This window comes from Rhyacophila brunnea, unplaced genomic scaffold (assembly GCF_057557595.1).
Source record: "Rhyacophila brunnea isolate RB1 unplaced genomic scaffold, BYU_Rbru_1.0 scaffold_19, whole genome shotgun sequence".
Taxonomy (NCBI): domain Eukaryota; kingdom Metazoa; phylum Arthropoda; class Insecta; order Trichoptera; family Rhyacophilidae; genus Rhyacophila; species Rhyacophila brunnea.
Genome location: NW_028232848.1, coordinates 29,606,831 through 29,621,431, shown reverse-complemented (window position 1 = coordinate 29,621,431; position 14,601 = coordinate 29,606,831). Strand labels below are relative to the sequence as shown.

At 33.9% G+C, this 14,601-nt stretch overlaps 1 protein-coding gene across 2 annotated transcripts in view; it reads left to right on the top strand.

Annotated features, from left to right (window-relative positions):
- Positions 1-1,907: 1,907 nt before the first annotated feature.
- LOC147072888 (furin-like) overlaps positions 1,908-14,601 on the top strand; it is a 580,379-nt gene continuing 567,685 nt past the window's right edge. Inside the window, exon 1 of one of the 2 annotated variants that reach the window (XM_085945758.1) lies at positions 1,908-2,208. In XM_085945758.1, coding sequence (XP_085801884.1) covers positions 2,035-2,208 — 174 coding nt within the window. In that variant the 5' untranslated portion in view covers positions 1,908-2,034. The remainder of the gene's footprint in view (positions 2,209-14,601) is intronic. The other variant, XR_015070502.1, reaches the window with a different exon arrangement.

The following is a 14,601-nucleotide window of genomic DNA, read 5'->3' as shown; positions in this document are numbered from 1 at the left end:
TATTTTCTTAATAAACAGTTTAACACTTAAGTCCTTAGATAAGATAAAGAGCAAATAATTAAAGTAATGTCTGCCCTGGTCTACATAGTTATATATTATTTTACTTTTATATTCGTATATAAAGGAGTATGGGGTGCCCCTTTATAGTAGTTATTACTGGTTGTGTCAATAAGCCACGGTATTCCAAGAATTGATGGCAGCACACTTGTAAGATTTTTTTTATTTGTTTATTCATTTTTATTTGTATTTATTCAATATAGCGAAAAACAATAATAAAACTGATAAAAAATATAAAACAGTTACAACCGTACGTCGCCATCGGCCCAGGTTGTAACGATGCTGAATGAAGGCTTCACCATAACTTATTCTGCTTTTCTTGATCTCTAATTCTTCGCTGTCACGTAGGTAGCTATTTCCTCCGAAATTGTTGCGTTCCTCGATTCAGCCGTTCTAGTGTACCTACTATCCTTTGGATACAAAATATACGACTTTGTCCAGTTACTATCTGTTATCGGGTCCATTTGCATTAGAACAGCTTAACGACCCTTATCGCGTTAAATATTTGTGTCTGCCCCTTTATACATAGGTTTTATCTTCTTACGCTGTTCACAACATTCACTTTTCCATGTTGAGATTTTATGCAATTGTTTATTTAAATAATTATATTATATTGTATCAAAAAAATAGTTTTGATATTGTAACATTAAAAATAAATCATACGTGGATCATGTTTCAAATGATTCTGCAATGCTAAATTACCTGTGGCAAATATCACCCTTAGACCTCTTTTCAGACTCAATCTCAAATTATTATTAAAGCTCTTTCTACATACTTACTCGTTGAGTCTAAGGCGTAAAACCCACTTAACGCAGCAAGTGGGGCTCTCGCGCAAAATTTCACAAGTGGCGCGTAAATCATCGAAAATACAACGTAATCAAATACGCCAGCGCACACTGTATTTGACGACGCATTGTGCCCGCCTGCCCCATGAGTCATCGTTTTTTGGCTTCTCAGCGATATGAATTAACGAAAATACAACGTAGTCCATTCATTGAACACGGCAAGCAAAATCACGCTCCTCGAAGCGTCGTCGATAAGACGGGCGAGAAGCCATTATTTAAGAACAGGGAACTCTTTGTTTAGTTATTGCGTGTCCGATATTAATTACAAGCCCCGAGAAATTTAATAATATTTTTATTGCTTTGTTATGAGAGACGCTGATAATAATAATTATTTTGTGCTCCTTGAGCCCCTTATTACATAGGTGAAGGGTAATACGCGGGTGGGAGGGGGCCTACTCAGTAGTGAGCGCACCGAACGCTTTTTTGGTGGGCTTTATGCCTAATGTTCCTGTCTGTACTTATTTAAAATTTCGTCTTTTTTTCAGATTTCTAAGATGTCCTGACGCCGTGGCCAGATCTGCAAGCGAGGTCTTAAGACATGGGAGACCAAGTCATTCGAATATGTAGAATGTCCAACAACGCTACCAGTTGATATTTTGCGTTTTCCGAGCGCTTTGTAAATAGTAAAATTATTTTAACCATCCAACCACGTAGCTTGAAATAATCACACTGCAAAACACTTGCAATTTACTTACCTAGTAATTTTTATAACATTGTATAATATAATCAACAGAATTCAATCATTCCATAGTAAATATCATAATATAAAAATAAATCCCATATACCAAATATAGTTACATAAAAATAATTCTTACTAATGTAAATCTACAATATTCAATATAATCAGCAATATAAATAAGATTTAATTAAAATATTATATGTCGTATAAAAATAATACTCATTATTTATTCAAGTTTTTAATTGAAAATTAAATAAATAAATATTCAATGTCTCGTTAAAATACATGAACTGTTTCAACATAAATCGTGATATAGGCATTTAGTAATAAAATTCGTTTAATATTAAGTGTCGAATAAAATAAATAAACGGCTGTTCTTTCGAATAAATTGTGGTGTTGTTTTCGAATTTAGATATTTTTTTAATTGAATAAAAAAATAGTAAATAATTTACAATGTGCGTGAGAAGTGTGGTAATGTTCCTTGTGCTGTGCTGTGCGATGGCGATTTTTGCGGGAGTGGAAGGCAAGCCTGGCCACTACACACCTACGTGGGCGGTGCATATCGAGGGTGGCAGACAAATGGCGGACATGGTAGCGGCCGAACATGGTTTCATCAATTTGGGCGAGGTAACATATCTTCTAACATTTCCTATCAAGTTTGTCGTTTTCTGGGATCGAAAAAAGTTAGCAAAATAGAGTAATGATGACTCGAATGAACGAACGATTGCAGGAAAAACGCCGCGGCTCACCCCCACTACCGATTGCGCCATCAAACAGAATCATTGGATTATAACTAATCTGTCTACACAACCGAGAAGACGTTCAGAAAGCGGGCGGCGGTCAGAACGCCTCGGGTGGCGGTTGTGGGAAAGAAAATCGATAAATACAGTCGAACTTTAACCGAACTTAACGGTTATTACGATCACGAAAATAGTGAGATCTCGGTGTAATGTGGAAACACTCCTTGACATTTTAGTTTATGATTTTCCACGTACAGCGGGTACATGGAAAAAAGACGCAGATGTTATCAAAGCGTGAAGTGTCTAGGAATGAGGTTTGCGGGAAAATGCGCGGCTCCCTTGGAGAAGCAACGACCCGCTGTAAGGTAAAGGCAGGTTACGGATACACGATTGCTACCTGTGGGCCTTCTGAACTCAGTGGCGTCACTTACAATATTAGTATTTTAATTATTTATATGAATGTTGCCTTTATCCCTCGCTTTTTTATTCATCGTGTGAAACTTCGCAAAAGTCGTTCTCATTTTGAATTCTAACCGATTATTCGAATCCCAAATCGAATATCTTGGAACGAAATTCTAACATGCTTGCAAACCTGGCATAACATTTGTGTTTCAAAATATTTATGATTTAAAATCGATTGCAGTAACTGATGAAATTGGTTTGATGTTCTTATTATTTTTGATTGAACCATATTTTGTATTAAATGGTGTAGTATGTCACAACAATGCTGCGCATAGGAACAACACAGCTGATTGCAGTAGTCACGTCATTGATTTACTACATACGAGGGTGGGTCAATAAGTCCTTAGAAAAGCCGACAGGTGGCGCAACTAGTACTGCATGCGGTTTGTTTTCATGCAGCGGCACTACCGATTCAGTATGCTGCGAAGTTTCAATCAGATTGGTCGGGTTGTTGTGTGTTTCTCGTACATTTAAAAAAAAATTTGCTTGTGGAAAATGGAAAAATGGAAAATGGAGAAAATTGAGTTTAGAGTTGTTATTAAACATTTTAATATAAAAGGGTTAACAGCAAAGGAAATAAAAAATGAGTTGGATTTAGTTCACGGCATATCTGCTCCTTCACTTGCAACTATTTATAACTGGTTAAATGAATTTAAACGTGGTCGTACATCAACAAAGGATGAACCACGCTCAGGACGTCCTGTAGAGGTGACTACACCAGAAATGATCAATAAAATCCACGATATGGTGTTAAGTGACCGAAGATTAAAGTTGAGTGAGATAATTGAGGTTACAGGGATCTCAAAAGGTAGCGTCATTTCTATTTTACATGACAAATTGGGCATGAAAAATATTTCTGCAAGATGGGTGCCGCGTTTGCTCACAGTCGACAATAAACGCAGTAGGGTGGTGGCCTCTAAAGCCCTGTTGTCGCTCATGCAACGCAATCCGGATGAATTTTTTCGTCGCTTTGTGACTGTAGATGAAACATGGATACACCACTATACTCCCGAGACGAAAGAACAGTCAAGGCAGTGGATTGCGAAGGCAAACCATGTCCAAAGAAGGCGAAAACCGTAAAATCAGCTGGTAAGGTTATGGCTACTGTATTTTGGGATGCACGTGAAATTATTTTCGTTGACTATTTGGAAAAAGGAAAAACAATAACAGGGGATTATTATGCATCTTTATTGGACCAGCTAAAAAACAAAATTGAAGAAAAACGGCCTCATTTAAACAAGAAAAAAATCCTCTTTCGTCAGGACAATGCCCGTGTTCACACATGTTTACGATCAATGGCTAAAATTGAAGAATTGAAGTTCGAATTGGTCGACCACCCACCGTATTCGCCAGATTTAGCCCCCAGTGACGTTTTCCTTTTCCCAAACTTAAAAAAATGGCTAAGTGGACAACGTTTTTTTTCAAATGAAGAAGTCATCGATCGGACAAATGCTTATTTTGAGGACCTTCCGAAAACTTATTTTTCTGACGGTTTAAAAAAAATTGAGAAACGTCTAACCAAGTGTATTGAGCTCCAAGGAAATTATGTTGAGAAATAAAAAAAAATACAAAAATAAAACCTGTTTTAATGCTTTTTTCTAAGGAATTATTGACCCACCCTCGTAATATGATAGGCATTTAGCTAATGTCACAAAGATTTGATGCATACATATTTTCTGACAGTTCGTAAAGCATTCGCAGCCATTCATTGATCAGCGAATTGGTATTAAATGGAATGCAGCCAATGAGGTCGTCGAATGCGCGTCACTCGTAGAGATTATTTTGGTCGATCGCACCGCACCATAGGAATTGAATCGTAAATATGTAAAACGTATGATTTCATTGTGATTTTGAAGGGAATTGGGCACATAACATACTCCCTGAAAGTGGGCTTTATTTCCTTAAGGAGCACACGCGAAGGTCATTGTCAAATTATCCATAAGAAAGTTTGTGTGACCTCGTCATATCACTTGATTCGTATTGCATGACTCATGGCCTGCCGCTGGAGTGAAAGAAAGAGGAGATGTGAATCTCCGTGAAACGTAGTTTCTCATTGCCATCGCGTGGTGGCCTCATTGCACAGCAGGAAAATAGTTTGATGATGACAGTAAGCCGGCTCTCACATTTAAACTCGCCCCGTCTGCCGCACAGCCATAAATCAAACCTTCCAAAAACGTCGATCCGTTGTCGCATATGAAGACCGCGCACATCTACGCACGCAAGGTTCGAAACGTATAGCTTTTTGGATGCGGTGATCGGCGAGCCGGTATAGGAATGACCAATTCGTAGGTGTTTGTAAGCCCGAAAAGCATGCAACTTGTCGATTGCAACAGCATATGTTTTTTTCAAACCAACAGTCGCATTCGACTAATTTGCGGAGCTCCATTTGGCAACGTGTGTTTTGTGAATAACGACACGTCACATCGACGTATTCGACACGTTGCAGGCGAGACGAGTTTTTATGTGAGAGCCGGCTAATAAGTGTCCAAAAGAAGACACAAACCTTCCCAGAAATTGAGTATTTCTATGTTATCGTAAAAGACATGTGGTATTGTTTAACTTATAACGGCTTAGTGACATCAGCCAAATATAATACGTTTGTTCAAGTTGTAAAATGACAATATGAGAGTGTGGTAGGTCACTGCCAGCTTATCACAGCCCACTTGAAGTTGGACATAATAACAGTAGGTAAATTTTCGGACAGTAAAGTTATAGGAAGATACGTACTGTCGAAATATTACAAACAATATTACTATTATGATATGATATAACCAATTCAGGTTACAATTGTCCAGTAGCACGACTCTGCCGAACCTTGAATCTTCACAGTGATCGAGTGGACCTGTTTTGTTCTCTTGACTCTTTCAAATTAAGTTTCTCTAAAATCCACGACTAATTTGTATCTGGACGACCGCTTATTTTTATTGTATTTATTTTTTAAAATTGTATTTTTCTTTTCTTGTATTGCCTGTCTTATCTATGTATATACTTTTTTATGTACTTCTGTTTTTTCTCTCTCTCTACTTATCTTTAACGATTTTCAATAACTCTCCAATTATAGATATTCATTACAGCTGTACATAATGTTTGATCTAATTTAATTTGATTTATTATGCTATTGGGACCATCACATATTTTTTTTCTATATTATATTAAATAAAAAAATACGCACTACAAACATACATATTAATATGCATGTTATAATGATAACAAAAAAACAGAATTCCGAGATCACTTCTTGTATGGAAAATATTTAATAAATAAAATAATATATTTTTTTTGAAATATATTAAATATTTCCATGAATACTAACTAAATATTTATTCGAATCAAATGTTGGTAGGTTCACACAGTCGATTACAGTATTCGTATTAGATGTCATGTTTGTCCAGTGCGGCCAACCTAGGAAAAATCCCTGAATTCAATAAAAAACGGAGTTATTATGTAGGGTTGTTATTTTTATCTGTCTTTCTCGTGTTTTCACTGTGAATTATTAATAATTTAATTGTTTTAAATGTAATAATATTCTGGGCTTTCTATCATTGGCCACACCGAAAGCCTATGATGTCAAAATATAATGAAAACTGTGTTTATTATTTTTAATAATGTCAACGCGTACATATTGAATAGTTTAATTGTGTCACACTGTAAATTTATGATATATAGGTATACATTTTCGCTCGAATGTTTTTTCAGATTTTTTTTGCATATTTAACACAATGGTTATTGTATATTATTACGTACCTACCTAAGTGCCAAGTATTATATTTTTAAATACCTAGTATAGCACCCATAGATGACGCGGCCCATTGACTAGACATCGCAAGCGCTATGCAGACAGATTAGGATTTAACTCTATATACAGCGGTGTAACTTCGAAAAGAGACCCATAGATGGCGCTGCCCATTGACTGGACGTCGCAAGCACTATGTAGACGGATTAGGACTTAAGTCTATGTTGACTCCGAAATTGATATCTCTCACAGCCAGTCAGTTTAGTCTGATTAGCTCTGACCATTTTGATCATACAGGTCCTCTATTTTGAGACTAAGCACCTTACACTATCGAGTTTCGTTTCTAGTGAAAAGTGTGGTATCTAGTTTTCAAATGTGATACCTACCAACCTACCTGAACTTAACTAATCCTTTCGCAAGTCCATCTGGTTATTTGGTCGAGCGAGTCATCTTATCTTGTTAGTCTATTTTCGTGTACCGTTTGAAGTATCTATTTTCTGTTATTGTTGATTAATCTCTGTGAACTCGGAATAAATTATAAAATCGGAAGTGTTTCTATTTTATAACTAAAACCTACCTAACTGGCGACCAACGTGGGCCCAAAGTGTTTCTAAGTTATAAAAAATCATCATAATACTAGTTATTTAGATGATGAACCAACCATCCCAAATAAACATAGTAATAAGAGTTCCGTAAGTACTGCTGAAGTTCTGAGTTTAATCTCCAGATATTCTTGAGCATACCAGAAATCTTTCCTTGCATTATAGGATGCTGAGGTCGATATATTTGTTGTATGCCAACTTTTATTTTCTATCAGAAGAGTTTAAATCGTGAATAGGTACTAAATGTTATAAAAAATAGTCATCGATTTATATCATTGTTACAGTAGTACCGAACTAAACTGTTTAACCGTATCCCCAAAGTACCATTTTTGCAGTTAATAATACAAATACATCAATAACCACATAATATAATATATATTTCAACAGAATACGTAGGAGTTTACTTTCTAATGGCAATGGCATTATGAACACACCAAGTTAACTCATTCATTACGTATGCATTTATGAACACTGTACAATAAGATACTTATTAAATGCATTCTTTATCCTTGAGTTAACGCGCAATGTTATTGATCCATTGAGGTGAACTTTGTTCTACAAGCAATTAGTTGTTCATGATACGAGACTTTTAGATGTAATACCTATGTTCATATTATTAATTATAACTTTGAACACACGTAGTAAACAAATATTGCGTATTTGAGGGGCAGTGACGTCTCGTGGAGGTAGGTGAGTCATGCGTTGCATAGAGGCGGCATAATATAAAGGGCGGAACGAATACAAATATTACAACTTTTGAGAGCAATTACGGTTTTCCATGAAGCAGACGATACTGTCGCTTCATTATAAAGTATATCAGTTTAAAAATTGTCAAAGCATAAAAAATCCTAACAACATAACTATTATTGTATTTTAATACATGTTGTTATGGCGGTTCCATGTTCTACATATATTAAACTTTGTAAAGTAGATATTAATACCAAAATATTTTAAGTGAAAGACGTGTTTAATACATTTTATAAAATTAACACAAATTTTTCACATTTGAAAATATCAACAGTATTTTTTATTCAATCATGTGATAAAATTCTATGAATTTAGGAAAATGTCATGTGTATTAATTACGTTAGCATTAACTTGGTAGAATTCTATTTTATAAAAAGAATTAATGAATCATTCCGATTAGTTTTAGTCGTCATTGACGTAGGTACTTATTTAAAAAAAAAATCTCGACTTTTTCTATATCATGAACTACTGAATTACTAATAGACGCCGCACATCAAAAATTAAAGTATCCTCATAAGCGACCCTACTAATATACATCTGGGTCTTCTCGTTCAAATTCCATACGTCTTCTCTAAAACTACCGTTTCTGCGTTAATTTAACACTGTTAGAGGCTTCGTGTATGGGGCGACGTGGCCCATGCCACTTACATCTTTTTGGTATTGGTCCTATCGATCTAAAATTTTCGCGGGGGATTTCTTAATTAAGATATAAAATATATGTCGTCGATCTACCTTTCGAGATAACGACTACGAGTACTTTGATCAAGGGCTTATAAACCCCTTGCGAATTTCAAACCGTGGGCTTTCTCAATTAAACTTTATTCTACATCTGCTTCTCAATTTTATCATTTAACCACGTTCCATAATATCGTTGACAAATACTTTTTAATTTTCGAAATGATTTCAAAAAGAACAATCGGGTAGGTAGGTACATACCTACTTACTTACTTACTTACAGTTAGTTCAAGAAGTGTATTGATGGAAAAGAATGGGGAGGGATTATTAACACAATATCACCAAGCGTACCCGGCTGAATAATTTATTAATATTATAATATACAGTCTAAAATTATAAACCTCTTTTGTTTTTATTTTCAACCATAATCCTGTCGCTAAACAACGCCTTATACCGATTGCTTTATGAATCTTAAACTTTTAACACCGTTAAATTGAGAAGTTTCTAGATTTTCTAGAACGTAGTTACTGCCTACAATGAATATTAAGTGAAAACGTTTCGATCCTCTGATGACAATGACTGAAAACTTTACAGACGGGATTAATTTTCTTTCTATTCAACAAAAGAATTTTTATCCCCATTCGTAACGATTTGTTATCCAAAATAACTTTGTTATAAATTTACCATTAAGTTTAAAACGTTTCATTTTATAAGTTTGTATCAAATATTTTTTTCAGACTGTTTTAAAAATCAGTTCGTTAGTGGAAAAGCTTAAAATATATATCGGGTTTTGTTTTATTTTCTAAAGTTTAACGAGGGTTACTTAAGGCGGATTTACACGGGTCACTTTCGATGATCTTGTGACTTGTTTATATTTTTTTATAAATGGGTATAAAGTGGGTACCCTTTAGCAGGGATTCCCCGTCGTCATCACATGAGCGTTTTAAAACAGCGTACATGTGATGAAGCGCGGAACCAGTGACTGGGGGTGAGGGTAGCCTGTTAAGATCCGACATGAATTAATAGGGTTTAGTTATATGTAAAATACTAACAAACACAATCTACACATTGTATAGTCTTAGTTCAATAAAAACAAATACGTTTGATTGACAACCCACCACCCTTCGCCACTGCACGGGACAGGTTATTTTACAACGTTTTTATTAGCTCGTATTCTTATTTGTCCGGTGGTTGTTTGTCCGGTACAATGCATTCTTTTAATACTTTTAGCCATCTTTAAGCAGAATTGAATTAATTTTCAGTTAATTCTGTTTTGTATGGAAAGTTATTTCACAAAAATCTGTAAAAAGTAAGACTATTATTGGTTGCTTAGGCGGTTGTCCTAGCAACTAAATTATTAATATGTACGTGCGTTACTATGGAAATCAAAATGAAATGTCAAAATGACATTTCAGTATTCTATATTTGTTTGTTTGTTTGTTTGTTTATTTACTTCATATCATCATAAAACATGTCAATGAATATACTATTATTATTAGTAATATAACAATAAACATTACATTAAATGGACGCATGTTGATTTTTTATGACAAATTATGTTTTGTTCGTCACGCGTCGTTTGCACAATCTGCGCGTCGCGTAGTCACGATCGTTTTAGACCGTGCCTCAGCTGAAGTATGGCCTTAAGTATTTTTATGTTATTCGCTGCTGACTAGATAATGATTTTTTAATTACCACCTTTAAAATGCACGTTAATTACATCGATCGGCCGCCTGGTCATTACGCGCCAGGTGCGTCTTCAGCGTCCAAAGTATTACTACTGTACATCGCTTCTGCACGAATGGGCAGAAAGTATAGTTAATGTTAAAAATATAATGTTTATAGTTTATGTTTATACTAATTTTAGGTCAATAATAATGTCTTGTACCCATAGTACAAACAAGAATAATTTTATTGTTGCACGATGCAATGAATACAAATTACATGGTTCGTCAGACTCATTACAATATATTTTGTCTCGTCTATTGTATACTTATACTACAATGATTCATAAATAATACTACCAATAATGAATTTAGTGATTAATAAAATATTCAACTTATTAAGTACCTACCACGACAAAGAAAAGACTACATCGTGACGAGATAGCTTGTTGTCCTCGATCAGATATTCACAATGATAATATTATCGTCTGATGAATGTAACTGCATCTATTAGAATTAGAGGTAAACCAATATGCCAGTTCAGAAATGATCCGGTGACGCAAACGGATACTGTAAAAATACACGATAATATATTATAATTTTTAAAATCTTTTTTCATCTACTAAATTGTAATTTTCTATTATTTTCGTGCTGGGACAATTAATATTCATTGCAATGTTTTGTTTTCTAGTGCAAGTACCTATATATATGTCATGTTGATTTTCTAGATGTAGGTTTTCTGATCAATCAGACGGTCTATTGCAGGGGTAGTCAACCTAGTCCCTATCGCCCACTAGTGGGCGTTCCAGCTTCCATAATGGGCGGTAGGGGTTTTAAAAACGTTTTCATTATGTTTTCATAAAATTAAATGCAATTTCACCAGACTTCATGCTTATATGTATGTAAAGTATAGATAAAAATATAGATTTAACTACTGCCAAACTTAGCGAAAGTGTGATATAAAGTATTTAGTAAGTAATTATTATTATATGCTTTAACTTGCTGTAGCTCTGCTTTATAAATTTCACAAACTAAAGTTACTTCCCTTATTTATAAATTACAATTACTGTGGAACCGGTGGGCGGTTAGAAAATTTTACTACTAACAGAGATACAAAAGTGGGCGGTAGGTATAAAAAGGTTGACCACCCCTGGTCTATTAGACATGCTTCTCGCGAGGTAATTTTACATCGTTTTTCTTAGCTCGTATTCTTATTTGTCCGGTACAAATCTTGCAATCGATTTTTAACTAACTTCCCGACTAGCTAGACATTTGAAACTTTTAAAATATATCAGAACACGATGCCAATGCATTCTTTTAATACTTTTAGCCATCTTTAAGTAGAATTGAATTCAATTTAGTTAATTCTGTTTTGTATGAAAAGTTATTTCGACACCATTATTGGTTGCTAGGGGTCTGGGGTCCTAGCAACTAAATTATTAATATATACGTGCGTTACTATGGAAATCAATATGACATGTCAAAATGACATTTCAGTGTTATTTCTATCAAGTACATTTTTTTTGATCGTTTAAGCTAGTCAAGTCAAGTTTATAATATGATTCAACAGAAAATTTAAAAACGTTGTATATAAAAAGTTCTTTTTATCTTGTAATTATTCTAGTTTTAAGTCACTTAATAGTCCCTACATATCAACTAACTTATGTATTAGCGATATAATTTGAAAGTAAATCGGAAAACCAAATCGGTATATAAATGTTTCAATCTCATTACGATATTAAAATTATTAAAAAAAAACATTCGATTTCGCTTTTTATATCTTGAATATTTCGACGAAAACTTTAAATATAATTATGAATATGTCTTTATTATTATTATTTAAAACCTGTATGTATATAAGATTTACAAACGTGGCATTCTGTTTATCGACAGTTCATAATTCTGACACTCACCTCTATTATTTGGGTCGGCGGAGGATAGGTATTGCAGATGAAAGACGATAGTACTTGCTCGTGATAGTGGACGAGGCGAGAATTTATTTACTGATTCAAATAACTACAAAGGTTACAATCGATGCAATATAATAAATGGGTATAACGGCAATTCGGTGCGATGTGTTTTTCACGGAAACTTATAATTGAGCGAAATGTCCAATCGATTCTGACCTGTTATTTATACATATTTACACTAGGTATATGAATTATTAATATTTTGAAATTATGATGAATAAGTAACATTAATTCGTAATGTTATGAAATTGTAGATCCGCTATCTCAAAAGTCATAACAACATTACGAAAACCATGACTGATTGTACGTGAAAAATGAATATTATTTAATAAATAATATTATAATTGAGATCTGGGAATCCGATGACAGCCATACTTAACCATTTCAATTATTTTCCCTTAAACGTACGGGAACCACAGTTTCGGAAACATTGCTACAACGAATAGTTGTGGATATAACTTCACGTTTTACTTCACTTGTTTTTCATACAAATTACAATTTAATAATATCATAGAAAAGATAAGTCAACAATGTATTCAATAATTTTAATTGTTTACGCCGTGCCCAAATTAAATACGAATGATCAATTTGAATATTTGTATACTACTGTTAATAAATTATTTATTAAAATAATACTAGTCTAGTACTAATTCTTTGCTACTGGTAGACTCAACTCTGTAATACGACTATACTCAGTGATGGCAAACCTATAACACGCGTGCCACTAGTGGTAGTATAAATAGTAGAAAAATGTTAGTAGGTAAGTATATACTTATTATAGTATTAAAAAATAATGACGACATAGCCATGGTTATTTTATTCAGTTTTTAATATCATTTACCAATGGATACGCAAACCAAAACGGCGAAATTCATGCAAATAACAGAACGCATTGTATAAAAAATGGCAAGCATATTTGCTTCAGCTTCAAGAATAAGCATTACGTTTCATGCAGATATATAATTGGATAGCTCAATTATTAGGCTTTATGCATTATACATAACATTATCGCACTGACCTCATCAGGCGGCGGGGGAAGTCGCACGGTAAACCTCAGATATTGATCGATTTAGAATGCTTGAGACCACTGTAGTAAGAGAATGCCTCATCTGATCGGAGTAATTCTAGTGTCCATTTGTATGTAACGAACCAAACTAAGTAATACAGTAACAAACAATTACATTTCTGAACACAAAAATGGTTATACTGATTAAGAAACAAAATTGGTGGAGCTTAGAGCTTGGCGATTAACGAAGGCGATAAAGCAGTGTGTATTTTGTTTTCTGGGACAGTTGAATGCAGAACCTCATCAGTAAAACATATTATGAGACAAACAATAAGTCTCCTTAAGAAAATAAAGGACGAGCAAACAGAATTTATTGATAGTACAATTTTATAATATTCAACCAAAAAACCTAATGAAATGTATCGGCAGTCATTCAAATATTATAACAAATTGATATTTTGCCTCAAACATAATCGATACGAATGGAAAACCGTTAAATAGTGGGGAATATATTATGAAAGAAGCGTGGCTAATGCTTCCACGATTTCTTTAAAAATTTTGTAAACAAGGAAAAAAATATTCAAATAATAAAAGATATTCCTTCGGCTAGAAACAAGGTGAAATCTACCAACTCAATTATAATTGAACGTAGTCATTAAAAAAAGTTCTTAAGAATTCCATTAAAAGATTTAAAAATTGGATTTAGTTATGCAGAAAGTAGCCAGTCCACAAAAAATAAAGAATGAGATATGATATAGATCAGGTGCGAGAAGGACGAACTGGCTACTTTCTGCATAACTATGTCCAATGTTTAAACCTTTTAGTAGAATTCTTAAAAACTATATTTTATTTTTTTCACCATGAAAAACTGCTCGGCTCGTCAGACAGTCGAAAAATAATCACGCGTACGTATCAAGGTTCGCTAACCCTGGACTATATTCCATCGTACGTCACGCAAGAGTGATCGCAATTATTAGTCATCCAAGAAGTCATTTTTGAGTAAACCTCGAAGTGTGCCTCTTGCAAGTGTCTCCGATTCACTAAGTTAATTGTTTTTTAAATAGCATTTACTCGTAGTAACAATATACCTAAATGTATCTAACATATACACCATTTTATGATTATATAGGTACCAATTTTTATATACGCGAGTTGGTTACCGAGGTTTCCCATTTATTTTTACATCAGCATTATTTTTTAAATAGTCATTATGGAGTTGATGCGAAGAAACTGCGATAAGGATATCAATAATTAGGTAGGTATATACATATTATATAATATTTAAATTATTGTAGTAAAATACACACTCATGCCTAGGCACAGTAGATCAGATAAATTAGCATTTTTTTTAAATAGCCCATAACTTATTATATATATGTACACGACAATGGAGTAAAGGTAATGTGAAAACACGCCTTTTC